At 45.9% G+C, this 26,658-nt stretch overlaps 1 protein-coding gene across 2 annotated transcripts in view; it reads right to left on the bottom strand.

Moving 5' to 3' along the window:
• The window catches only part of Asic2 (acid sensing ion channel subunit 2), a 1,017,707-nt gene that overhangs the window by 225,639 nt on the left and 765,410 nt on the right, over positions 1–26,658 (bottom strand). The window contains exon 1 of one of the 2 annotated variants that reach the window (XM_070027219.1): positions 7,560–9,449. The exons of the other annotated variant lie outside the window; for it this stretch is intronic. Coding sequence (XP_069883320.1) covers positions 7,560–8,267 — 708 coding nt within the window. The 5' untranslated portion in view covers positions 8,268–9,449. Of the gene's footprint in view, positions 1–7,559; positions 9,450–26,658 lie in introns of those variants that run through there. 2 annotated transcript variants of the gene reach the window in all.

Here is a 26,658-nt window from a genome sequence, read left to right as displayed (position 1 = left end):
CTAGGGGAGCTAGTGCCCCTCCCCAGGTACCACATTTTAGCTTTACCCTGGGATGTCTCATTGGCAGTCTTGTAGACTCAAAAGAAGTCAGCCAGAACTGAGAGTATTGCATGGGGGGTGGGGGGGAATCCCGCTTGGCTTTCATGAACTTTGCACAGCTTTGTCTGTCAAAGGTGGTCCATGGATCAGTAGCACCTGCTTCAACCACAGCTTGTTAGAAACATCTATGAGGCCTTGCCCCTACCTGCAGATTCAGGTGTCTGTGGATGCTAAGGTGTCTGGGAAGTACATCCCTTGGAGGGCCTCTAAGGAATTCCTGGCTATTCTAACTCATTCCAGGCCGAGAGACCCTGGCTGAGGAGGGGAGGTAGATCTTGGGGCAGAGGGTGGGGAACAGAGATTCAGGGAGGCACTTCAATATCAATTCTCAGGAGCTATTTCCAAGTGCTCATTCTCTTCTTCAAGGCATAAGCCCATCATTGACTGCCTCCCTTCTCCCTGGACCTCAGGAAAATCTTGTAGGGTAGGCAAAATCCCCTCCAGGAATAGAAGAGCTAGATAAACTGAAACCAAAAGAGAAGGTGTAGGCAAACTGGATTTAAATTTTGGACACTTTTCTAGACTGTTGAGTGACCCTGGGCAACTCCTTCTCTGAATTCCAATAGAGTGCAATACATGTCTTCCATGGCTACAGGAATAGGATGAGCTAGGGATGTGTATTATGATTTCCCCAGGGATCACAAATTGAGACTGGAAATCCAGGTTTGTTTGACCAAAAAATGCATGAAGCTTTTCTTGAGGAGACATCTATGATGCAGGGTGAAGAATTTGCCTCTGGAATTCAATCATCAGTACTTCTCTTCATGATCTTGGACCAGGTATTGACCCAGCTGGGTCTCAGTTTCCTCACTGATAGCAAGGAGAGCAGGACACTGTCTTTTCTGGTCCACTGTCAGGCTGCAATAAAATAATAAATGCAAAAGTGCAGAAAGTAGGAGCTCCATAAATGTGTGTGGAATTAGAGGAAACAATTTGGAAAGCCAATTAATAGTATAAACAATAGTGTCAAGGGAGATATTTGACATGCTCAGGAGAACAAACTTCCTGAGTACGTTTTCAGCCTCTTTTGTTTTACCAACAATTCATGTTCCAATTATGAGTGAGTCATCTATTTGCTAGGGAGGGCCTGAGCTGGATCTCAGTTTGGCAACATTTGCTCATCCATGTCTACAAGTTATCTGTGTCCTTGAAGGAATGAAAACAGTAACTTAGTTCTGATCAGTTCTCACAACTCTTGAGCATATTTCCTCCCATAGACCTGCTATGTGTGGCATCCGAGTGGAAGAATGCTGGCTCGTTATTGATCCTGGGTCCTTTAGATCCACTGTTACATCTTGGGTTATTGATCCTGGGTCCTTTAGATCCACTTTTACATCTTAGGTTTTTAGGCCTTGGAATTCAGAATGATTCCAATGTTTACACAAGGGGATAGCAGAAGAGACTTCAAGTTACAACTTCACAGACTTGGGAGAAGATGAGTGATACCTTCTATGGGTAAGCTGTTCTCATCAGAATCTCTGGGTGTGGGCAGATCAGAGCCATAGGACATGGTTTTGGGAGCTGGGTGGATCTTTAGTTGAAACAAGTTTCAACTGTCTTCTAGCTGTGTGACTCTGTACTTCCATTTCCCTGTCTATAAAATGGGTGCCATAATCATCCAGTCTGATAAAGATAAATACGACTATTTATGGACCAGGTGCACAGTATAAATCTCAGTTCACTCCTTTGTAGGTTGGGCAGCTTCTTTTAGATCCAGCTTCCTTGGCAAAGAATACAGGTCTTTGTGGGCCTATTTGCCAGAAGCAGATTGGATTTATGGCCATCTTTGTGGGCCACTGATGAGCACACAGTAGGCACTTAATGACTTGGTTGACTGAACCTGTGGGTAGCTGATCCAAGCAAATCACGTGGAAGAACAGAATGTGAGATATACACAGCAAATGGCTTAGTTATCATTCTAGCCTTTCTCAACTGGGCAGACATCTGATCGATGCTCTCATGACCAGCCACAGTGACCCCCCCCAAAGAGCTACTATCACAATCAGCCTGATGCTGGCCAATTTGGATATCTGCAGACCTGAGCAGAGTTTACATTTGATTCCCTAAACTAATTTCCCTGAAGTCAAATAACTGGTAGAGGTCTTTTCATGTTCCTTGTATAAATGTCTATTTAATCACCGTCCTGTCTCTAGCACTTCAATAACTTGTACATTTCCTCCTTAATCACCATTTCAGCTCTGCAAAGAAAGAGAATGGTTGGTTGAGAAGCTTGAGCCATCTGCAGTATTTAAGCCCCCCTTTTCCCCTGACTGCCTACTCGAATAGAAATCTTCGCTGCTAAGTCCCATTGGTCATTTGGCTCATGCTCTATTATTGCATAGGAGGACTGTGAGGCCATAGTCACACAGCTGGCCTGGGTAAAGTTGAAGCTGAACTGGACTTCCCAGGATACCCCTGGCCTCTTCCCAACACAGTTCCTTCTTCATCTGCTGCAGAAGGAACAAGTGCCCTTGCAGTCATGATAACGTCCTGCAACCTGCTGGTTCTGTGACTTTAGGCAGATTACTGATACTCTCAGACCATAGTTTCTCCATTTGTAAAATATGGATTATCCCACAACCATTCAGGGTTACTGTGAGGATGAGGTCCAGCCAAAGTCAGGCACATTGCAGCTACCCAACTACTTGCCTTTGTCCTTCACTCAAAATGTTCACTGTACATAATAAAAATGGAAACAGCCACATTTATTGAGTGCTTACTCGGTGCCAGAAAGTGGTCTAAGCACTTTACATTTATTCCATTTATTATTCCATTTATTCCCCTTTCTCTGAAGGCAAAAGTATTTTTCTTTAGTCCTTATAGCTATCCATCCTCAAAGTGACTAGACTAGCATCAGTTCAACAGGATTTGCTGGTTTTAAACAGTGTGTTACTGTAATAAGTTCTTGTTTTCTAGTGATGGTTCCTGGCAGCTAGCTTGCTTGGTAGGACAGTATATAACAAAAATCAAATGACATTTCTTTGGATTTCATACATTTGAATAATCCAAGTCTGAACTCAAGGTTAACTCCTGCAAATAGGGGTAGATAATAGGGTAGATAAGGCAGAGGTATCTCCAAATGGAGTTAGGAAAGGGAGAGGCACATGGGGGTGGCGGTCAGAATAGAACTAGTCTCCTTCTACAGTCTAACAGCCAACAAGGAAATAAGTTGGGCTCCCAGATAACATGCATCCTGTTGAGCATCATGACTCTTCGATTACCTATTTTCCAGGTACCTTGGACTAGTCCCAGGCCCCTGTTCTAGGCACCCCATCAATCTCCTGTGCTTCATGCTTCTGTATTCCTTCATTTGCATACTATACCCTCGGTCTCCTCTCCACATTGGAACTTCTACCTATCCTCCGAGCTTCAGCACAGTTGTTAATTCCTTTCTCCAGGAAGCCATCAGAGGTCCTCCATCTGATCTGGGTACTCCACAGAGTCCACACAGATCCCTGGCTTCTATTCACACAGCTCTTTCCTTAATGATCCTTTAAACTCCAGGATGACACACATCAAGCCTCATTTAAGTTCATATTCCAGAAACTTATACAGAGCTTGGCATATAGCTGACACTTAGTAGATATTGTTTGATTCCATAGGAGATGAGCATATTCCTACTCAGGCTAGTCATGGTCCAAGATGACAATCACATTGATAATAATTAATATCTTTGGGCACAGGTGTCTCAGGCCTGTAATCCTACCTATGCAGGAGGCCGAGATCTGAGGATGGTGGTTTGAAGCCAGTCCAGGCAGGAAAGTCCTAGAGACTCTTATCTCCAATTAATCACACACACACACACACACACACACACACACACACACACACACACACACACACAATAATCAATATCTCCTACCACCAGGTACCAAGACACTGTGCCAAGCCTTTTCTCCAAATTATGACAATGGGTCTTGAATACTGAGCCCCCACTACCTTCCAGGCAGGTGATAGTTACTGCACACACATGAGTTATCTTGCTACCTTCATTCCAGTTCTTAGAAGCAAAAATGATTACTAGAGGCTCAGAACGCAATGACTCCTGCCTGCTTGACTCTTTCCCCGATGCATGTCATCTCTTAGAGAGTGGCTTCTTAGGGCCCTGTCCGCCACACCTCAGTTTCTCTTTTTGAGGACCTAGTACTTAGGGAGCTCAGCCTCATCATGCTGTCTCCTGCCCAAGTACTTCCCAGTGCAGAGCCTGAGGTCCACACAGCTGATGCCAGGGAACAACACAGGCATTCAGAAGTGGAGCGGCTTTGTCTGACTGCTGAGTGATTAACCCTTACTTGGCTGCAATAAACACAAAGCTGCTGCTAATGAACATGTCTGGAATGGGATTCGCGAATAGGACCCAATGGACACCCTCATCAATGCATGTCTCTCCCCTGTGGAATTTAGTGCCAGACATCTCCCAAAGGTGTTCCCAAAAGCAGTCCTAACCCTCAGCTGCTGTTCTGTCTATAGGACTTGGGAATCATGGGTGTCTGGGAGTACTTGGCATCCTGCTTCCCTTAGCCCAATCCTGTCCCTCAAAGGCCCACAAACTGCCTGTTTTTGTGTCATTTGTGTTTTGCTTTTTTTTTTTTTTTGCTGGAAATTGGAAATGCATTTTCTTGGTGTTCCCCAGCGGAATCAAGCCAATAATTCTGGTGTGGAAAACCCAGAACAAACAGAAAAGAATGGGGGTACCTGGTGGATGTATACATTCTCCAGGACTTTCATGAGTACCTACTGTGTGTCAAGCTCTGTGCTGGGTTGTTGGAGATAGTGGAGAAATCAGACAAGATTTTTATCTCTGTCTGAAAGGAGAGGCAAGCACAGCTCAACAGGTATGATGGCATATGCACACAGGAGAACCACATGGGAGCAGGGGAGTAGAAGGTAAGAAAGGGGAAGGTACCAGGTATTTATTTGGTGGTGCAGGGTGGGAATAGGGCCCTGGAGTAAGGAGTGATCAGGAAGGGCTCCCAGGCAGAGGAAACCTCAAAAAGAGAGAATTATCTATATCTGTATCATCTTTATCCATAGAATTGTTACCTCCATTAGATGGATCAGGACACTAAAGAACAGAAAGAGGCAGTTCTTGCCAGAGGACACAGTAAGTGGTAGATACAAGCTCTGCGTGGCCAGTACCACCTGAGAGTTCATGTTCTCAGCCACGGCACTAGAGGGCCACACCATCAAGGATGGCAAAGGTTAAGATCCAGCCAGATGGTGAAAGGGAAATATTGGTGATGGGCCTGTCCTGTATGACCTAGACCCCGTGAAATTGCTTCTGGCATCTGCAACTAGAAGGACACTTGGCAAAACCTACAGTGCTCGATGCTTCAAGACTAGAAGCCACCAGGCGTCACTTTGACTCGAGGCATACCAACCTTTGGGGGTTGGTAACCTTCAGACATAGGTACTCTTTAATGATTGACTCACAAAACTCAGGGCCACACCCACTGCGGAGGTTGAAGTCAGATGACACCCAATGGTACTATGTCCTCAGCATGTAGGGGGTTGGGCGAGGCCCTGATGATATGTGGCCAAGGTTCTGATTACCTGGACCACATGAATGGCTCTACACTTTCTCTCCCAGCTCCTAGAAGGGGTAAGATCTGGTGGTGATGGTAGGAGTGTGAAACAAGAGTCCCTTGAGAGAAGAGAGGCCCAGGGTCAGAGAACAAAAGTTCTGTGCAAAGCATTTGGTGGTATGCAAAGTCAGGATCTGAACTGACAACTTTAGAGCCTGGCTTTTCTTATTTTAAAAGTGAGAACAAAACTCATTGCTAACTCAGGAGGTAGTAATATGAAAAGTGAATATTGGTTATTAGAATGTAATTCCACACACTTGGTAAAGCAATTGTCCAGTGTTAGAATCGCATTAGGTAGGCTATGTTATACAACTTGGAGCTGATACTTGGATGTAATCTTGAACTTCATGCAAACTCTAGAAGCTGCTAGTTAGGATTCAAAGCACAACAGACAAGGTGTGGCTATCCTCATTCCTTTGCCTTTGTGGAACTCCAGAATTGTATTTGAAGTTCTTGAAGAAATCACTTAGGAGCATACGTTAACAGCATTTCCTGCTTGCTAAGCCATGATGCCACCAGGTAGAGATCATCTTTAAAGGCCATCCGAGAAGCCCAGAAAACAAGGGATGTTTCAGAAATGGATAATTTAGGGGTTACTCTACACAGACTTCAAACAAAGTCAGCAGGGTCAGACTGGAGCCAGGGACAGCAACCTAGACAAGAAACAATCCATTCAGCCAATCAGAGGCCTAGCTGAACCAGCAGCATGCCAACACCTGTTGAAATGGTTGCGTCTGGTAGCCATCTCCCCCAAAAAGCTTGTCAGAGATGGAAACCATCAGGTATGGTGAAATCAGCATCAGAATTCTACCAATGAACATGCAATACAACCTTCCCTGGGCTGGTAGAAAAGCCAGTGCCTACGTAAGGGACATTTATACACAAATGGCTGGACAGGCTGGTGCCATGGTGAGGCCTGGCACCAGAATTCCTCCAAGACAGAAGGCGCCAGGCAGATACCTTCTGTCCTACAGCTGTGTTAGTCAGACCACAGTGTGGGGAAAATCAGTACAGCAAATGGCTTACAAACCTTGAGCACAGCTTCTTCTGGCCCTGGCTGTTTGCACCCACATCCCTGGCATGTAGCTACAGGACAAGCAGGACCCTTTCCCAGAATGGAAGTCTCACATTCACACCTGATGGAAGGACCCAACGGAGGAACACTTCCCAGAGCTTATATAAATAAGCAGGAGAGCTGCTGCTCCCTTCTCTGTCCCCAGCAAACTATCTCTGTCTTTGCCCCCCCCCCCCACCTCACCCTCCAGCAAAGCTTCACTGTTGATTAGTGTTCTGGAAGCTTCCTCCTAGAGTCTGTTTCAGAACTCTGAAGCCATAAGCAGCTTAGGAACTCTGCACACACGCTCCCACTGCGTTTTGGAGCACTTTCTTTAGGTTCCCTCATGCACCCCCCAACTCTCCCATGACAACAGGTCCACACCTGAGAAATGCCTACATCCCAGGCTCGCAGCATGTAGCTTGGGGGGGGTTCTGTGGATCTGGGGGGTGAGGCCAGGGAAGAGGGAAAACATAGATGGGGACACAAAGGAGTAAAGTAAGAAGTTTGTGGGAGACACAAGGACAGAGAGGGCTGGGACGACACCGAGATGGGTCTTGTTAAATTTTTTCTTTCTTTTCTTTCCAATTAGGAGCCAAGTTCGCACAACCCAGAGAGAAGACTGGAGGGTGGGGGGCGGGAGGTAGGCAAGAGAGTGGATCCACTTTGTCATGACGGAATGGTGACTCAGAGACACCGCCAGCCACAGGCCTGGTGTCCAGCCATGAAGGGGGTGGGTGGAAGTGTGGGCCTCGGCACTCTGGGAACTTGGGGTTGTGCGTGTGCGTGGAGGGCAAGTTCGAGCGCGGAGGGCAACTCACGGAGGAGAAGTTGTGCGGGCCGCAGAGCTCGCCGCGGTACTTGCAGGAGAGCAGCATGTCCTCGAGCTGGTGGCCCAGGCGGTCCATGAAGGCAGCGCTGATGCCCTCGAAGTGGCGCGGCGGCAGGAAGAGGCGGAAGTCGGCCAGCTTGCGGAACCACTGGCGACGCGGCTCGTCGCCCCGCAGCAGCTCGCTGACCAGCGGGCGCGCCGTGCGGTTGGGCAGCAGCAGCCCCAGCCAGTGGCCGGCATAGTAGAGGTCCCCCTTGGAGAGGCGCGGGAAGCGCAGCGGGTTGTTGTTGCACACGGTGACGGCGGGGAAGGGCAGCTGGCGGCTCCACTCCCGGTGCACCCGCGTGTGTGACGGGAAGCTGAGCCAGTAGAGCAGGCGGTTCGAGGACCAGGACAACAGCAAGCCGAGGGACGTACAGAAGGCCAGCACCCACAGCGCCCGCCGCTGGAAGGAGCCCCCCGCCGCCGTGCGCCCGGCACACATGTGCCGCAGCCCGTGCAGTTTAGCGCGGCTCAGGGACGGCCGCCCCCTGCGGGCGCCCCCTGACCCTTGCAGCGCCCTCTCGCCACCCCGGCCACCCCCGGGCTGCCCGGCCACCGCCACCGCCGCGGGCTCGGGCTGCTCGCGGGCCATGCGGAAGCGTCCCGGGCCGGTGAGCGCGGCCGCGGGCAGCCCAGCTCCGCCGCTCCGGCTCATTCATTCAGCCCGGGGCTGGCGGCAGCGGCGGCGGCGGACCCGGCCGGGCGGAGCCGCCATGGGAGTCCGCAGCAGCAGCAGTGGAAGCAGCAGCAGCAGCAGTCGCGCGCAGCCCTCGGCAGGGAAGCGTGCGCCCGAAAGGAGCTCCGGTGGCGCGGCATGCCCGCCCGGCGCCGCCGCCGCCGCCGCCGCCTCCGCGGGCGCCCGCCCGGGACTGAGCGCCTCCTCGGCCCGCCGCCCCCCTGCCTCGCCTGGGCCCTCTTAGTCTTCCCGGACGATGCCCGACGCCGGGCACCACCTCTGGATGGACCCCGACTGAGAGCCGCCTTTCCAGTCCCTGGGCGCTGCGCCTGCCTCCCCTCGTCCTGGACCTCGGGGGACCCCGCGATGAGTCCCCCCGGTCCCACCTAGCCCCAGCTTTTACGCTGGTCCTGGGACAGGAACCACCCGGCCACCATGCCTAATTCGGACATTCCCCCAAGGCCCCCAGCAGCCCGGAGCCCGGCGGTGCTGGGACACAGCACGGAAGGCGCCAAGGAACGAGCGCCCCCAGAGGCGCGCGGCGGCGCCTGACTTGGCGGGTGGGGTGGGTGGGTGTGTACTGGGGTGAGTGGTCGCCCCGGCGGTTGCTCCCCCTTTTCCTTTCCCCTCCAGAACCTTTCCTTCTCACTGCTCTTCCCCGGGCTGCGCTCGGCCCAAACGCGCCAAAGGCTTCTCTCCAAGTCCTGCGCCCGAGTCGTGCGCAGCGCCCGCCGCCGCCTGGGCTTGGGAGGGTGGGGGGCGGCTTCTCAAGGCGTCCTGCAGGAAGCTGCTCGCTGCCGACCCCTGCAAGGCTTCTGGTCAGAGAAACTGTGTCTTCTCCCCCTCGGCTTGGCTCTCCGGGGTGCTTTAAGTCTCCAGAAAAGCCCGATTTCGTTGTCCCTCGTTGCTTCTCTCCCTTGCCCCGGGCGCCACCGGGAGCTGGACACTTGCGAGGCCGGGGCAACACCTCCCCCGGGGTGATGACTTGCGGCTCGGTGCGCCCTTCTCTCCAAAGTCAGCTGGAGGCGGTGGCAGTGGCACGGTACTGGATGCGCTCTTCTCTCGGCTGCCCGGCCCTCCTCGGGCCCCGGGCGAACTTGGGCAGGGGCCGCGCGAGGAGGCAGTCGCGGCTGGTCTCTGAGCACCTGCTCCTGCGCTCGCTTGGCCCCGCGGCTCGGGGCGGGCGGGGCGGCGGCGGCGGCGGCCAGCGCTGTGCGCTCTTGGAGACGCGGTGCTGACGCGCCCGCCCCGGCTCCTCCTCGCTGCATTTTAATTCCTGGCCACTGTGGCCGCTGCACACCGACCGAGCTAGCTAGCGGGAAGTCTCTTCTAGTTGGAGTTGGCCTGGAGTGGGGGTAGAGGGGCGGCGGGGGGACGGTGGAGGGGGGGGGTGGGTGCACTTGCACAGATGGGCCGGGTTTGTACCGTATTTGTCCGAGAGATTCTGAGTATTTGTGTTTACATGCACGAGGGTGCAGACAAGTGTAAGAGGACGGCCGGTGACATGGGTGTGTGCGCGAGCATTTGAGCAAGAAGAGGCCAGCCGTGGGAGTGTGTCTGTCACACGCATGGGTAGGATGCAAACTGTGTATGTGTGGATGGACATTTTGGGTAAGTCTTGAATGAATGTGAAAACTTGTGGATGCTCAAGAGTGTCCAAGAAAGGATGTATGTTCTCTGGGTGTGCACATACGTATTGAGTAGGCACGAGGCACCAGTGAGTGTGGTTTCTGGCTGTTACTGGATTTTGTGCTCTGTGAGGCCTCTGGCAGATTGGGTTCAGTGGGACAGCCCTTCCCTCAGCCTCTTAGGGACTTGTCATGTGGGCCCAGTCTCTTTCCCTGCTATGTATACTTTGTATACTATACTGCTATGTATACTGCTGTGTATACTATGTATACTGCTATGTATACAATGGGCTGGGTCTTCCATTGGTTAGCTGATAATGTTATTACCCCACCTGGATGAGTCCCCAGTCTTCGACCTTCCCCCCCCCACCTTTGGAACTTGGGGTTGGTTTTTTAATATTCCATCTTCACTTGCTTAAAGCTTCTTCCTTTCCTCAAGTTCAAACCTTGTGTGTTTCTCCCATGCCTCCTAATCTATCCTTGGAAACCACAAAAAGTAAATTCCATCATTCTTGTGGACAAGAATCCTTCAGATACTTTGTAGAACTAGAGCCCTTCAGTGCTGAAAGGTGTCTAGTAGACTCCCTGCCTAGCAAAGTCCCCAAGCTCGTTTTTGTGTTCCACAGGTTGAATGTCCCCAGTTCCTATTTGTGAGTTTTACTCCTGGGATGGGTGAACTCAAATCTCTTTTCTCTTTTATTTCCCTTCATTTCTCCACTGCCTATGATGTCCTGTGCCTGCCTGTCCTATCCTTTTAATTCTTTCCCCCTTCTCTTCTTTCCTTCCTTCCTCTCCTTCCCGACCTCATCCGGAAACCTCACAGCCTTCTCTGATATCTTTTTAACTTACGTTGCATGTGGCCTGAGCAAATATCACAATGGAGGTTTCGTGTTGATGGAAAGACACTGAGCAGGACTTCTCCCCTGTGGTCCTCCTCATTGCACGTTTGTTTTGTGTATTCTTCCCACTCTTCCCCATTGGGCAGGTTACTGCAGTGGCTGCCATGTCATTCCTTCCATTGTGCTTCACCATCTCTCTACAACCCTGCTCTGCTCCATGGTGACCTTGCTCATACTCAGCCTCTCCTGGTTCTCTCTTATTCTGGGCTCTTCCTTACACTGACCATATTTCCCCCCTTTTTCTCACTCTCATTTTCATTAAGTTCAAATTTTTGGAGACCTCTCTTTTATCCTCCAAACGTCCCAAACTGAAGAGGTCAAGCGAGGTCCCATGACCACCAGAAGAAGGATCACAAACTGGAAAGACCAGGTCTGCAAGGGAGGGGCTGGTCTGTAGTGGATTCACACTATCAGGGGCTGCAAGTTGATTGGTTGTAGCGTTGTAGTTCCTACTGAAGGGAGAATCCTGAGAAGCGGGAGTGGAATACAAAACCTAACATAATGCCTTTATTTCAAGGGAAAAGGTCAGGGCCCAGAGAGAGAAGTGACTTGCTAAAATCACAGATTGATACAGGTAAGTGCAGAACCAGAATTCAGGTCCTAACTTTCACCTCAATCTCTGCTTACCCTATAAGATGATAATAATGATGATCAGAAGAAGGAGGGGGAGGAAGGGGAAGAAGGGGAGGAAGAGGGGAGCAGGAAGAGAGGAAGGAGGAGGAGGAGGAGAAGGAAGAGGAGGAAGATTGCTGGTTCTGGGGCTTCAACTCAAGTCCTGGGCATTGTCCTTAAGCTTTTTTGTTCAAGGCTCACACTCTACCAATTTAGCTACTGCTCCATTCCTGCCTTTTTCTTTTTGATGCTTAATTGAAGGTAAGAATCTTACAGACTTTTCTGCCCAGGCTACCTTTGAACTGTGATCTTCAGATCTCAGCCTCTCAAGTAGCTAGGATTTCAGGTGCAAGCCACAGATGATTGTTTTTAAAATCCATTTTGTTACGTTGAAAATGAACTTTACAACTTTGGTGGGGCAGAGGAGGAGGATTGTGGGGGGGGGGCAGGGGGAGGATGGGAAGGGATGGGAAGGGGAAACAAAGGAGGAGGCTGCTTGATAAGAATTGTACCCATTATCTTGCCCATGTAATTGTAAACCCTCTGTACAGTATTTTCACAATAAAAAAATCCATTTTGATGAGATGAGGATGTAGCTCAGTGGTTGAACACTTGCCTACTGTATACTTTTGGTTCCATGCCTAGGGCAGAAAAAAATGTTGTTTATATATCCATATGGCTCATAAAGACAAAGGACTTCCAGTTAAAGCTTCCCCTTCTCCATCCCAGCCACATACATTTTTCCTTCCTGAAGGCAACTGATATGATCAATTTCCTGTGAGATATTTTAGAGATGCTTTATGAATATACATATGTGTATGTAGTCTTAATGCTCCCCCTTTGTGTACATTAAAGGCTCCATTCAATGAATACGATTGACTAACATAATGATATTTGATGTTCATCTCATCTTATTTTTTTCTCCTCTCTCCCTCTCTCTGTATTTTCAGTGATTTTATGGTTGCCTTCCTCTGGCACCTCATTCCAGCTTCTGTTATTTTCCTCAACTTCTCATTTCACATTATCCTGCTCTCCCATCCAAAAAGGACAGTAGGTTCTGTGGCAAGGTGGCACACAGAGATTGCCATTTTATTATCAGATTTTCCTTAACTCTTTGCTAGATATGTTAATGGAAAAATAAAGCTCTCAGGTGGATAATCTCTAACAACAAGACAGGCAAAGGTATTTGTTTGCCTCTGTAATGCATTATATGATGTGTTTGCATAGAATTTAATTTTCTGGTCGTATTTTTAATTTGCCTAATCAACACACACCTATGCACACACACATGCGCATAATTTAAGAGCCTGAGCTTAAAGCTATAGCTGATATAGGGATACATTTCAAGCATACATTGTTTGACAGAGAAAGCTAGTTTAGCATTCAGAAGTTGCTGGAACCAATACACAGTGTATAAAACATTACCATGGAGAGAACCAGAAGGTATCAGGACCAAATATGATCTTAATGAATGTGCAGCTGCAGTTGGGAGAAGAAACTAAGATAGGGTTTGGTGGGAAGTTGAGCTGACGGTGCTGGTGTTGATGGCAACAATGTCAATAATGCTGATGATGAACGTTTGGGACAGGTGACATTGACCACTATGTATTCTATACTGTGTATGGGGCACAATGAACTAACGGATACTTATCAGACATGTACAACCATTGGCACTCTTTTATACATAAAGAAACTGAGGCAGAGAATGGATAAGTATCCAGTTAGAGACTGGGATACAAATCTGAGCATTTGGCTCTAGAGTACAAGATCTTAATTAAGCTGGTTGTAATTAGCAGAGAGTAATAACTGTGTTGGATGTTTACAGAATCCTGAAGGGTGTCAGGCATCATCCTTGGCCACTGGGAGTAAAACATCTGCTTAGATGTGGCTCCTGCCTTAGATTTTACTCTAGTGGGGGAGATGGTTAAGAATAATAAATATCATTAGGTGTATTAAATGCTATTAAATATTAATGAACTACTAATGAGTAATTTTTAATAAATATTGGCTAATGTTCTAGCAGACATGGGTGTGTTGAGAGGGTCCATAGGAGAGGAATCTGAAAGTGATGGCCATACACTTTATCTGTCTGCCTTCATGGCCATTTTCTCACTCTGCCTCATGGAAAATCACATGACTTCCACCCACAGTGGTCCCACTTTGAACCAGAATCAGAGCCAGGCAGAGGTGATACCACCATGGCTTCTTGCTCAAACCATCTTTAACAAGATCATCCACATTCACAAAATTCAAACCTTCCTTCAGATGTGTGTGTGTGTGTGTGTGTGTGTGTGTGTGTGTGTGTGTGTGTGCTTTTTTGAGTTTTTTTTTTCTGTTGGTTGTGAGGCTGGAACTCTGGGCCTGGGCGCTGTCCCTGAGCTCTTCAGCTCAAGACTAGTGCTCTACCCCCTTTTGGTTTTCTGGTGGTTAATTGGAGATAAGAGTTTCGTGGCTTTGAACCGTGATCCTCAGATCTCAGCCTCCTGAGTAGCTAGGATGACAGGTGTGAGCCACCGGCACCTAGCTTCTTTTTTGAGTTCTCGATGATGTCTTGCTCCCTTGTGACTTTCTAGTTTCACAGCTCAGGCTTACTCTATGGATCTATCTCTTGCCCCCAACATCTCCTTAGCCTTGCTTTATTCTGTGTTTCGACTTAAATACCTGCATCTTAATTGTAACTTCGGCCATGGCCATAAAGTTAGCAGAGAAATGGAGCCTTGCATACTTTTCTACTCAATTTGCTCTCTTATACCTATAACAAAACTCTGATTAAAATAGTTAAGCACAATAGCCATCTCCAGCAGCCACCACCCACTCTCATGATGAAAAGCCCTGCAGTTAAAAGTGGGATTTAATGAAATATAACACCCCTGGCACAATTAGTCACCATTCTGTGACTGTCCTCTTTTCAATCTTATCCTGGCTCTCACGTCAGCTTTGGGGAGCACTAACTCATGAGTCCCAAATCTGTTCCACAGACAGATCCTCTGTGGAGGCTCAGATTTAAGGCCAAGTTGATTTGCCAAAAGCGCCATTCAGGCTACTTTCACTCTTGGCTCCAACTTTCCCTGCATCTCAACTACTAACGGTTTGTTTACTCTCCTTCCCTTCTAAAAGGCCTAGTCAAGCCAATGCCTCAGGGTACTCTTCTTTTAGTTTATCTTCCCTGTCCACCCACAGGAAGGGCAGAGGGGGAGAGATTTAGTACATTCTTCTGTGGTGGTGTGGAGCTGTGTGGTTATCCACAGAGAAGGAGAAAGGAGAGAAGGGAAGGGGAGGGAAGGGAAGGGAGCTGCAGGGAAGCAGAGGGAAGGAAAATAGCAAGGAGTATCAACCAGGTACCAACCTGCTATGGGGTGCTGTACTTAATGGTGCCTCAAAACTGTCCTCAGGTGGGTAACATGACCTCTGTTTTGCAGACGAAGACATAGAAGCATTATCTTTTCCATTTTGTTCTTAAGCACAGACTAGATGGTGTTGTCCATCATCATATGACAGAAGCGTTCATTGAGTACTTACCAGCATAAGGCATGGCGTGAAGCCTTATTTTCCAGGTGAAGGAAATGAGGCCCACAGAGGGGAAGCTAGTCACCTAGGGCCCCACAGAGTGCCACACAGGCAGTCCAGGCACCATTCCAACCCATATCTGATTCTAACATATGGGTAAGCTCTAGAAAGGCAGAACCCTGGGAGTTTACAAGGAGAATAAACAAAGTGGGAGGCAGCGTAACTAATGTAAAGCTCACAGATACCAGATGTAAGGTTTGCTGAAAGGAGACCGCCACATGGTTCAGGCAGAAAAGAGTTTATTGTGGGGAGGGGAAGAGAACAAACTGCTGGCCCGCATGAGAAGGAGGCCAGAGGAGAAAGAAGAGAAGAAAAAGGAGGAGAGGGAGGGACGTGTGGTTGAGTGGGATTCTATAAGGAGAGGCTGGAGGTGTTACCAGGGTGGATGCAGAAGTGATCTCAGAGCCTGGGAAACCTCACTGTCCCAAAGAGGTGTGACCGGGGCAGTTCAGGAAGTGACCTCAGCAGATGAGGAAGTGACTTCAATGTCTGGGGTCCTTTGCGGACTCATAGTCAGGTGCTTGACAGTCAGGTGATGACTGTTTTCAGGCAGGTGATTTCTGGTAAGGCTATGTGCTGTCTTTCTCAAAGAGGGAGAAGGGAAGGGGCCATTCTTCTGGGCAGACCTAACATCTACAAAAACTCTTTGGTGGAGTGTGTGTGTGTGTGTGTGTGTGTGTGTGTGTGTGTGCGCGCGTGCGCGCGTGCACGCATGTAGGAAGTGAAGGCAGAAATAGTTGGAGCCAGAAGCTGGGTTCTCAGGATCTACTATGGGAGTGTAAGCTACATTCTTCCCAGCTGTGGGACTGTCAGAGCAGAGCTCAAACTAAGCAAGCCTATTGTCTAGAAAGAGGTTTAGGGAAATCCACAAGGCTATAAGTGCTAGGAAATTAGAGAAGGTTACACAGCATACTTCCCCTCAACATCCAGATGACATTAAACACTGAGTCACCATGTGTTCACAAGGTAAGAAATCAGCTTTACAAGCCGGGAATTTCAACTTATTCTCTTTAGTTCGTTTTTCTCTTCCTTTCTTCCTTCCCTCTCTCTCCCTCCCCCTTCCTTCCTTCCTTCCTTCCTTCCTTCCTTCCTTCCTTCCTTCCTTCCTTCCTTCTTTCCTTTCTTGCTTTCTCCTTTCTAATCAATATGTCCCCATCCCAGTGGTACTCAGCTTTACTCATTCACTATTTCTCAGCAGCCTACAGCACTAACACAGAACATTAGATGTGAAACAGTTTTCTGAAAATGCTTGAAGTTATAAAGGCAAGCCCACAATTTTGGTGAGTCATAAGAGCCATGAAGCAGCTCAAACCCAGTGAGCTGGCAATTCTATACCCTAGAAGTTTCCCTGAGGAAATAATCCCAGTGCAAAAAATTAAAAAAAGAAGAAGATGTTTACAGTGGGGTTTTCATAATAGAAAATACCAAAGTACATGTTCAACGATAGGGGAGAGTGACGGGGCAGATAATATTGATGTTTATGTCACTGAAAAAATATGCCATACTTATAAAAGAACATGACAAGTATGTCAATGCTTTGCACTTAATATAAAAATTATTATGTAAAAAAGACCCAGGAACAAAGAGCATACCTACCCTTATCACACTGTTTGAAAAGTACTTCTGTGATCAGGAGTTAGGAACAACGAGGAGAAGATTCCTTTGGGAATGTCATTTAGATTCCAGGCAAACAAACTCAAACAAGTTTGCCATTGATAGTCATTGTGGTCCATGGCACTCTTTGACCTTTCACCCTCCACCTGGACCCCTATTAGTCTCAATCTGTTTTAACCACAAACTCCAATGAGAAGTCCATGATATCTTCACTGATGACTTGACCTTGTGTCCTTGACTCTGATGGATCTCAGCCAACACGAAGGGCTGGGCATTTATTTCCTCCAAATTCTAGTATACTTCCATCTTTAGCTATTTGGGGTTTTTTTTTGCAGGGGGGGGGGAGAGGGGGAGATCTCAGCACTCACAATGTTTGTTCTGTTTTAGAGGCATTGTGGGGAAGCCAGAAAAAAAAACCAGCAGCCATTGTGGAATGTCACAAAATCCACAGTAATAGTGTTAGGTTTAAAGAACAGAGGATGACCATATGGCAGGCACGTGCATCACCTCCTATGATCCCAGTGGTAATCCTAACAAAGTTACTATTTCTATGTGTATGTCGCAGGATTATGAGCTCGTGAAACATTAAGCAATTTATGTAAGGTCAAAGTCAAGTTTTGCTGATGTCCAATCCTCCCTAAACCCTTTGCATTTTCTGATGCACTCTCCCCAGCACGTGGATTAAGCATGAGTGACTCTCTTTTCTTTTCTTGGAGTTACTTCCTCTTGTCTGATGTGCAGGGCTGACAAAGCACTCGATTATTTGTGTTTCATGACTTCATTGAATAGAAATAGTATATATGAAGGAAAGAAAAAGGCTTTGAGATTTAAGAGCACTGATAGCCTGAGTGTATAGTGGAGACCAGACAAAGGAGAAGGAAAAAGAACTGCAGAAAAAAAACAGATAACAGATCTAAAAGTGGATGTCATCTCATGCTGGGGCAAATTCAACACATTTCAAACAGTGGTGAGTCTTTTAGCTTAAAACAATAGCTGGGACTCACCGTGATGAGCCTGAGCCATTAAGATTACATTGAAGTTCACATACAGAGGAGTTCAGAAGGAGTTTCAGCATTAAGAATGAATTTTTAAAAAGGAAAAAGAAAAAGAACTGAGTGTAGTGGAACACACCTATAATCCCCAGCACTCAGGAGGTTGAAGCAGCAAGATTGTAAGTCTCAAAACCCAACAACAAACAAAAAGAATTAAAACCCAAAGAAAAACAAAAGCCACGAAGCAAACACTGGCAAACAAGAAAAAAGTTGTGGCACGATGAATCTCTTACTCTTGGCAACATTATTCAGGAGAAGACTTTTCTTTTGTGACACAGGATCTGAATCACAATGATTTCTTTCTTCTTGCTTTATTGTTTCAGCCATCACTGTGAACCAAAGTTTCTCCATAGTCATAATTTTGACGGTTGAAGAATTATTCAATATATGGCTTCATGTTCTGAATTGGTTCCCTGGCAGCTTCATGATGGGGTTATACTGTGGGCGGGTAGTGATTCTAGAATAGAAAGTTTCAAGGTATTTAAATGTTTCTCTTTTCTGTTTCTTAACAACAAGGAAAAAAACAATGACAGACCAAGTTTTACCGTACTTTTTCCCTCCAGGAGGAAATAATAAAAGAGAAACAGAATTCTATTTGAGAAAACAGTTCTGCCATTCCTGTCGCCATCAGAAACATTTTAGGGTTTTGTTCCTTTGGCTGTGGAAGTCTGGTGTAGTAAGTGATGGGAGAATTCTGACTTACAGAGCATGTCTGGAACTCAGAAAATCTCAATGCACACCGAGTGTTGATTAGCTGCTGACATTCCTGCTTTCTTTGTATGGTGTTTTGTGGGCTCTTTTGGTCTGTGTTTCCCTTTTCCCATTTTTGTACCCACTCATCAATAAAGGGAAATGTGAAATGCCTACTTTACTTTGTAAAAGGTTGACAATGAAGTCTTCTGAATTCAGAACTAAAATTTTACCCAAGGGAAGAGGCCAGGTGGTCATAAATTCTAAGTATCCTTTTAATCTAGAAACTTTGGAGTGATCCTCAGAGAAGCCCTGACCTATAGCACATTTCACCCTTTGCCAATGGCTACCAACACCATTTCCCAAATCCTTGTCCAGCCTGTGCCTGTGATTTGTGCTCACTTGACACCATTTCTTGGTAGTCAGCACTGCATAGTTCTTCTGGTCTTACCTAGGCCATCTTCTTTTCCCATGCATTTTTCACCCTTTTGATCATGTAATTATTCCACTTCAAAAGCTTTGATGGCTCCTCATTGCTTATTGAGAGCTTTACAACTGGTCTGCCATGGGATGAAGGGAGTATAGATACAGTTTCTCACAGCTTGGGACAGCAGGACTGCTTGATTACCCTGCATAGTGTATGCAGCATCTTTATATTAAAAGAATTGTATGGGGGTTTACTCAAGTCCTCATGCTTGCTCTACCACTTAAGCCCCCAGTCTTTCCACATACAGGGTCTCGAACTTATCCCAAGTCAGCCTTGAACTAGGAACCTTCTATCCTAGTCCAGCTGGGGGGCATTCTGAGTCACCATGTCCTGCCCTACATCATCTATTTTCTATTTGAAAAAAAAAATAAAAGAAATCCAGGAAGTTCTAAGACTGTCTAGCTGATAGTCTTCTCATCTTGCCCCCATCTATCCTACCAGCCTCTCATGCAACTTTCCACCCCATAATCTTTTCCCCAGCTCTCTAACCTTTTTTGTTTTCTAGCATAAATCCATATCAAATTTTGTACCATTACGACATTGAACTTGAGGTCCAGACGTGATCATCTTTCTTTCTTTTCTGGATGAACTTCTATTCAGTTTTTGTGACGTAGCTCAACAGTTTCCCCTTGTTTCTGCCAGCAGGATAAATTACTCCTACCTCCATTGCTTGCCAGGCAGGGGAACTTGAGCAAATTACTGAAACTCTTAGAGTCTTAATTTCCTCATTTGAAAAATGGAGATAATAATACCTGCCTTGCAGGGTTAGCATGAAGATTAAATAAAATAGCATATGTAAAGCTATAAGCATAGAGCTTGACATACAGAAAGCGTTCTGTACGTATTTGTTGAATAATAAATGGTGGTTGCTATTACTATCAAAGTTTTGCCAGTGCAGCTTATCCCATAATTGGGCAATGGTTGTGAGATTCTCCTTTTAAGATATTCCTTTTACTCTCAGTTTGTCACAATAGATTTTGTCTCTGCTAGGATGTCAGCTCTGTGAAGGAAGAGACTACAAGTTTGTTCACGGGGCATTCTAGATACCTTGAACAGTGCCTGGCACATCGCAACAACATCCTAATATTAGTTGACTATGTGTTTCCCTTATTTGGCTCTTGTAGGGGTCAAATGTGAAGAGTGGATTTGGAGACATTGGTGAATTTGAAGTTGGTTATTGGTGAGTTTAGTCTCAAGGCTGAGGGACCCAAGTGTGAACCTCCTTTTGGACTGGTCGTCTTTGGTGCAATATTCAAATTCTACATGTGAAGCTCCTGTAGGATGCTAGTTAGCACTTTCATTTGCCAGATAGAGGAGGTAACCATTGCATGCATTTTAGTTGTTATCAATGCCTTCTGAAATCAGATGTCCCAAAGGAAGAGTCATTTATGCATCATATGTTTCTAATACAGACATGGTTTCTGAATATTTAGAATACTGAATACAGTTCCTCAAATTCACTATTCCAGGTTGTGACCACCTTGTCAAGGAATGCAAAGTTACCTTGGGATGGGTAGTTGAGGAATAAACCTGCTCTTATTGTGGTGCCAGGGCTTCGACTTGGGGCCTCATGCTTGCTCACCTTGCTTGCTCAGCTGTTTCTCTACCATGAGAGCCGCATTTCCAATGATTCTTTTTGTTGGGCGTTTAGAGATGATGTCTCACAGAACTTTGCTGCCCTGGCTGAATTTTAATGGGAATCCTCTAGACTGCAGCCTTCTGAATAGCTAGGGTTATAGGTATGAGCTGCCAGTGCCCAGCTTTGAGGACATTCCTGAGTGGGTTTAACTAGAGGGGTAAACTGTAGCTTCTTAGAAAGCACTGTTCCAATCTTCTTGGCCCAATTTATAAATAAGGAAATTGAGGCCCAGAGAGAGATAGAGATAGAGACTCAAGGATTTTTTTTTCAAGATCAACCATTCAGCACTGAGACTTTGTCTAACATTCCTTCTTCCCACAGAAATATACTATCCATGCCAGAAAGGAAGAAATGACTTTCCAGTAGAGAAAGTTTCAATACTTGAAAATATTGATCACATGAAGACTATTTTAAGGGTTCCATTGGTCAGTGTCAGGTAGCTCAGGCTTGCAAAGAGAAACCAAGATGTGAAAATTGACTGCAGATGGTGAGTGAGCACAGAGAGGCCCAAAAGTCATTTATGTGAGGTGTGCATGGGTGTGCGTGTGCCTATGTGTGTGTTTATAGGCATACACACTTTATTATGCCATGAAGGGATTTTATTTTATTTTTTTCATTTCATCTATAGGAAAGTCAGCTGGGGGAAATAAAATAAATTCTCAATAGGTAGAGTGGATTGGACAAGGTGAGAAAAAGGATCAGACAAAGGAAGTCTACTCTGCTTGAATGGATGAGGACCTGGGCACAGCATTGAAGGTAGGCGAGGAAAGGAAGGGAGATACGTGTGCAAAGACTCAGGGAAGGAAGTTCTTCTCTTTAATGAAGAAATGGTAGTAATCCATCTGGTGCCAAGGTGATAAAGTGAAAGTCAGCCAGGTAAACAAGGCTGACATACACATCCCTTAAAATGCTAAAAAAAAAAAAAAGCCCAGAAAACAAAGAATCTCATTGAAACAAACAACTTTTCATTTGAATAAGAGAGATTCCTTTCCTGGGATAGAGAACTAAGCTAATTAAAGAAATTGACTCATCGGCCTTCAGCTGATTATTTAGGAAATCACTAAATGGATGTGTTCTTACTCAAATCTTAACCAACATGCTAGATTCCTTTCAGCCATCACCTCCTCCTCTCCTCTCTTCAAGGAAAAGCAGACCTTCCCAGAAGTTCATCTCATCGGAACTTTCTCATCTCAGAGTTTCTTTCCTTTCTGATATTTAACCTCCTGAGTTATCTTGTTTAAACACTACTTCTGTAATTGTCAGCAGCCAGCCTAACTAGAAAGCATACTTGAGTAGTAGCCTGGCCTGGTGACTGTCATACTGTACATATGCAGTAACTTAGTACTGTTGTTGGCTGAATAAACAAGTGATAAATGAGAAAAGAAAGGAAAGCAGGAGGATGAAAAACACGAAGGGAAACAAGGAGGAGGCAACAATGCTTGATAAGAAATGTACTCGTTATCTTGCCCATGTAATTGTAACTCCTCTGTATGGTATTCTCACAATAAAAAAAAAGGAACAATTTCACTCCAGTAAATGGATTTAACCTATATGACTTAAAAAAAATTTGCATTGGTTTATTTCTAGTAAAAGCAGTACCACCTACATACCTACAACATCATGAATCACTCCATAATGTAGGTACAGTACATTTTTTAGTGGAGGAAAAAAAGAGACCAAATAGATAGCATCACTGAACTAGTTAACCATTTGGTGGTAACTATCCATCTCCTCTGCCAATCAGGCCAGGTCTGAGCTGGACCAGACAGAAGTCTGGCATCGAAGGAGCCACAATCTATATATGTTAAAAAGGTCCCTTTGATTTTGGGCTGATAAATTCTTACCACATTGCAACACACAGATAACAAAGTGGCAACTGACCAACTTTGTTCTTTCATCCACCCTCAATCTCTTGATTCTGCTACTACATCTTAGATCTTTTCTCAGTTCTTTTATCTTCAACTGCTTCCTTCTCCCCTTCCTCCTCCACCTCCTTCCATTCTTTCTCTTCCTCCTACTCTTCCTCCCTTTCTCTTTCCTCCTTTTTACCCTCCCTTTACTGGTGGCTCAGATGTTAACTTTTGAAACTCCTGACTAGATGTGGTAGATAGTCTGCAGACATGTTTCTCTTTTGTCTCTATAAAACCCAGGAAAATGATGGTTAAAAAAAAAAGAAAAATAAAAAGGAAGATTCTTTTCAGTCTATGTTTGGAAAGTAGAGCATAAATAGTTGGACAGAGGTGTTGTGAACTGGTGTGTCCAGCAGAGGGGAAATCCTAATGGAAGTGAGTCTGAGCCAGCACAATCCCTGTCGAACTTCCTGTGTCTGGAACTGAATTAATTCCCCCTTCTCCTCTTTGTCTTTGCCATTGCCAGTTCCTCTTCATGTTTGGTTCCCAAAAATGTTTCCTTTCTTCCCCTGGTTCTTACACCAAAGGATGGCTACATTGTCCACCAAAACTGAAGCAGACCACCATGTCCATTGCTTAGAACCTATTGTATGGACTGAAAGCATTTCATAAGACCCCAACATAGAAGCTAGTTCATTTTTACATTAACCTCAGAAATGAGCACAGAACTTGGTACATGGTAAATGTTAAAGATTCTCTGAGTTTGGAGGTTACTGTGTACCTAGACTGCTACCACTTTTCCTCCCTGACTCATGGAGTCAAGCAAGATGATGCTTTTATCAAAGCAGTTTTAAAATTGAGTAATAGAATACTTATTTTATGCCATTAGTGTATAGTATTTTGTTCTAATATCAGTACTTTGTAATTGATATTGAATGTTTGTCCAAAATGTCCAAGTCCGCATGTTTTGAGGACCTAGTGACATCCCTGAATTATTTGGACATCTATTTTCATCTGTGGAGATGAAAATAAATGCCATTTGTGCTTGGGATGAGGGGATAAGAGGATATTTAGAAAAAAATCTGGGCACTGGTGGCTCATCCCTGTAATCCTAGCTACTCAGGAGACTAAGATCTGAGGATTGTGGTTCAAAGCTAGTCTGGGCAGGAAAGTTTGTGAGACTCTTCTCTTCACTCAACCAAGCAAAAAAGCCGAGAGTAGAGCTGTGATTCAAGTGGTAGAACACTAGCCTTGAAAAAAAAGTTCAGGGATAGGACTCAGGCTCTGAGTTCATTCCCCAGGACCAGCAAACACACACACACACACACACACACACACACACACACACACACACACACACACACAGATGGTACTCATTTAGCCTTGGCATCAAAACATTTGAGTTTATGATTAAAACTCAATTATTAACTTTAGGGTCCTCTTCACCTCTTCCCATAGCATCTTATCTTTAAGATGACTAGTTGGAGTAGATGACCTCTGAGATGTGTGCTTCTCTAAGATTTGTATGTATCTGAGCTAATGAGTAACCTCACACTGGAGCAGCTGAGTGCCAGCACTGTCTTCTTAATTCAGGTGGTGAATGTGCATCAATAAGGACAGAGGTTAGGGACTACAGGGCTGATCTGAGAGACTGGCCTGGACTTTGATCCTCAGGCTCAGAACCTATGTAAAATTTGCCTCTGAAGAAGCTGCCTACTGGCTGTGGCTGGGTTTGATCCTTCCCTTGCATCCTCTGCTCTTCTCTCTTTTTATGTTTTTCTAGATGGGAAAGATTACTCAAATAGAGCCAGAGACAGAGGTTTCTCTTGGAACATACACCTGCTGATTTCAATGATGTTTGTTGTACACAAAGCTTGCTTGGGGCCTGGGAGGAACACTTCTCTTATCCCTTTATATATAAAAGAAAGAAAGCTTTATCTAAGCATTCCTCATCTGATCCAAGGGCATGGGCTTTCTTGGGGAGAATCATGGAGCTGGATTTCACCACTTCCACTTACAGAGGCTGACGTAGAATGCACCGATGGACTGGCATCTCCTCTGGGTTCAAACCGTTTGTAGAGGACTGACAGAAAGGTCAGACTCTGATCAGCTCTGGCTCCATGCCAGAGTAAAGAAGAAAGTGGAGGGTGCCTTGGCTGGGTATCTGCTGGGTGTAAGGAACCATTCTGGCTGTTTTCAACCTCATCTGGTCTTTTCAATCATATACCTATTAGGTCTCTAGGTCTGAGTATATGGTTTCATAGGTGGGTACAGAAACTGACACCTGGAGAGCTAAAACAATTTGCTTGAGGTCCTATATTAAATCTGGGACTTGACCTCAGGACTGTGAGACTCTAAAGATTGTGCTCTTCCTAGTAGATAATGTACTTATTTCCTTCTCCTTGTGTGTATGTATGTATATATGTGTACCTATGTGTAGTGATGTGTGTGTATGTGTGTGTGTGTGCGCGCGCGCGCGCGCGCGTGTGTGTCTGTTTAAGTGATAGCAGTGCCAATAAAGTTGGGAGATGAAGGTCTGCCCAATCTCTTCTGAGCCTATAATTATGTCACAGGCAGAAAGCTGCAGATTCCTCCAGTACCTGTTGCTCTGATTGTAGCAGAGCACCTAGGAATTTGGGAAACAGAAAGAGAATGTCTTCTCCTCTATGCTTGGCATTGTTAACTCTGTTGGCTTCTGAAGAGGCAGTAGGAGTAGGGTGGCAGGTAGCCCAGAGCCCAGGAGGAAAGTGGGAGGTTTGCATTTGAACTTAGAGAGGAGGTGCTTTCCTGTCATTGGCCGCATCTTCAGCCTTATTCTATACACATTGTGTGGAGAATCGTCTGCCTCCTTGATTTCTACTCTTATGTTGGAAGGAATGATTCCTAACCCTTCAAGTTGTAACCCATCTCATTTCCGAGTTTGAGGCTTGTCCATGCAGCTGCATGCACTGAATGTTTCTCAGGGTACCTGAACTCAGCATGACCAGCGTTGAGATAATGCTTACCGCAGCCCCCACCCCCACCCCGCCACCAACTCTCCTCTGAAATCTCTCATTTTGTCAAATGGCTCCATTGCTCATCAGCCCACTAACCTCAGAATCCTAGGTGTTGTTCTGGACTTGCTTCTCTGACTGTCCCCAACTCCCTGATTCCAATTCTTTACATTTCTCAAATGCATCCCCTTCCTGTTTCTGTCCCCTTATTCACCAATTGTGTCAGGATTGGCATCATCTGGAACACTGCCATGGCCTCTTTCACCTCCACTCACCCGTGCCCCATGCCGCTGCCAAACTGAAAAGCATCACTGGTCATTTTCAGATCCTTCAGGGCTCCCTTGGCCTTTAGAATAAAGTTCAAACTCCACAGTGGTCTTTGGGATAACTGTCAAGCAAATATGGACTCAGCTTTGAATGCCAACTTGGTAACTTATTACAAATGTGACCTCCAGTGATCCCTACAATCTCTCCTGTTCCATCTCCTTATCTTTAATGTGGACCTAATAGTACTGACATTATAGGTTTTTGTGAACATCAAATCAAATGAGAATGGTAAACGTAATCCATTAAACAAGTGCCTGGTGTATAATCAACATGCATTACATGGCAGCCATTTTTAAATAGCAATATCAGGCTAGGAAGGTGGCTCAGTGGTAGAGTGCTTGCTTTGCATGCCTGAGACCCTGGGTTCGATTCCTCAGCATCACATAAGCAGAAAAAGTTGGAAGTGGTGCTGTGGCTCAAATGGTAGAGCATTAGCCTTGAGCAGAAGGGCTGAGGGACAGCGCCCAGGCTCAGAGTTCAGGCCCCATGACTGACAAATAAATAAATTAATAGCAATATCATCAACTGTGATTGAGACTTTTAACCTCATGACACAAGAGATGTCATGATGTCCAGGTTTGTCCTCATAGAAGAATTCCATTTCATCATGGGTTCCAAATTACTAAGTCCAATAAAGTACGTTATGCATGTTAAAGTATGTTATGCAATATAATATGCTGTGGCTTTTCCCAGTGTACAATACAGAAACATCATGGAACCTACCTATAGTGCCAACATGCCATACATGGAAGAGGACCCAAGCAGAAAGAATCCTTAAGATCAAGCAAGATCAAGTACAGCAGCATTGCTACATCATCTTGCAAATGAAGGGAGCAGCAAGTAGCCAGGGCAGCTCATATTCAGAATTTTGGAAAGAAGTAAATATGTCCATAAGGATTGTTGAGAAAGAATTGGTGAAGAATGGGTATGAAACCCAAACCCAGGATTTTATATCATTGTTAGATGAAGAGCTAAAGCAGAAAGCGAATCTCTCAGCAGGAGTAGCATGTGG

Source organism: Dipodomys merriami, unplaced genomic scaffold (assembly GCF_024711535.1).
Source record: "Dipodomys merriami isolate MVZ:Mamm:240054 unplaced genomic scaffold, mDipMer1.0.p SCAF_19, whole genome shotgun sequence".
NCBI lineage: Eukaryota > Metazoa > Chordata > Mammalia > Rodentia > Heteromyidae > Dipodomys > Dipodomys merriami.
This window is presented reverse-complemented; position numbering and strand designations above follow the sequence as displayed.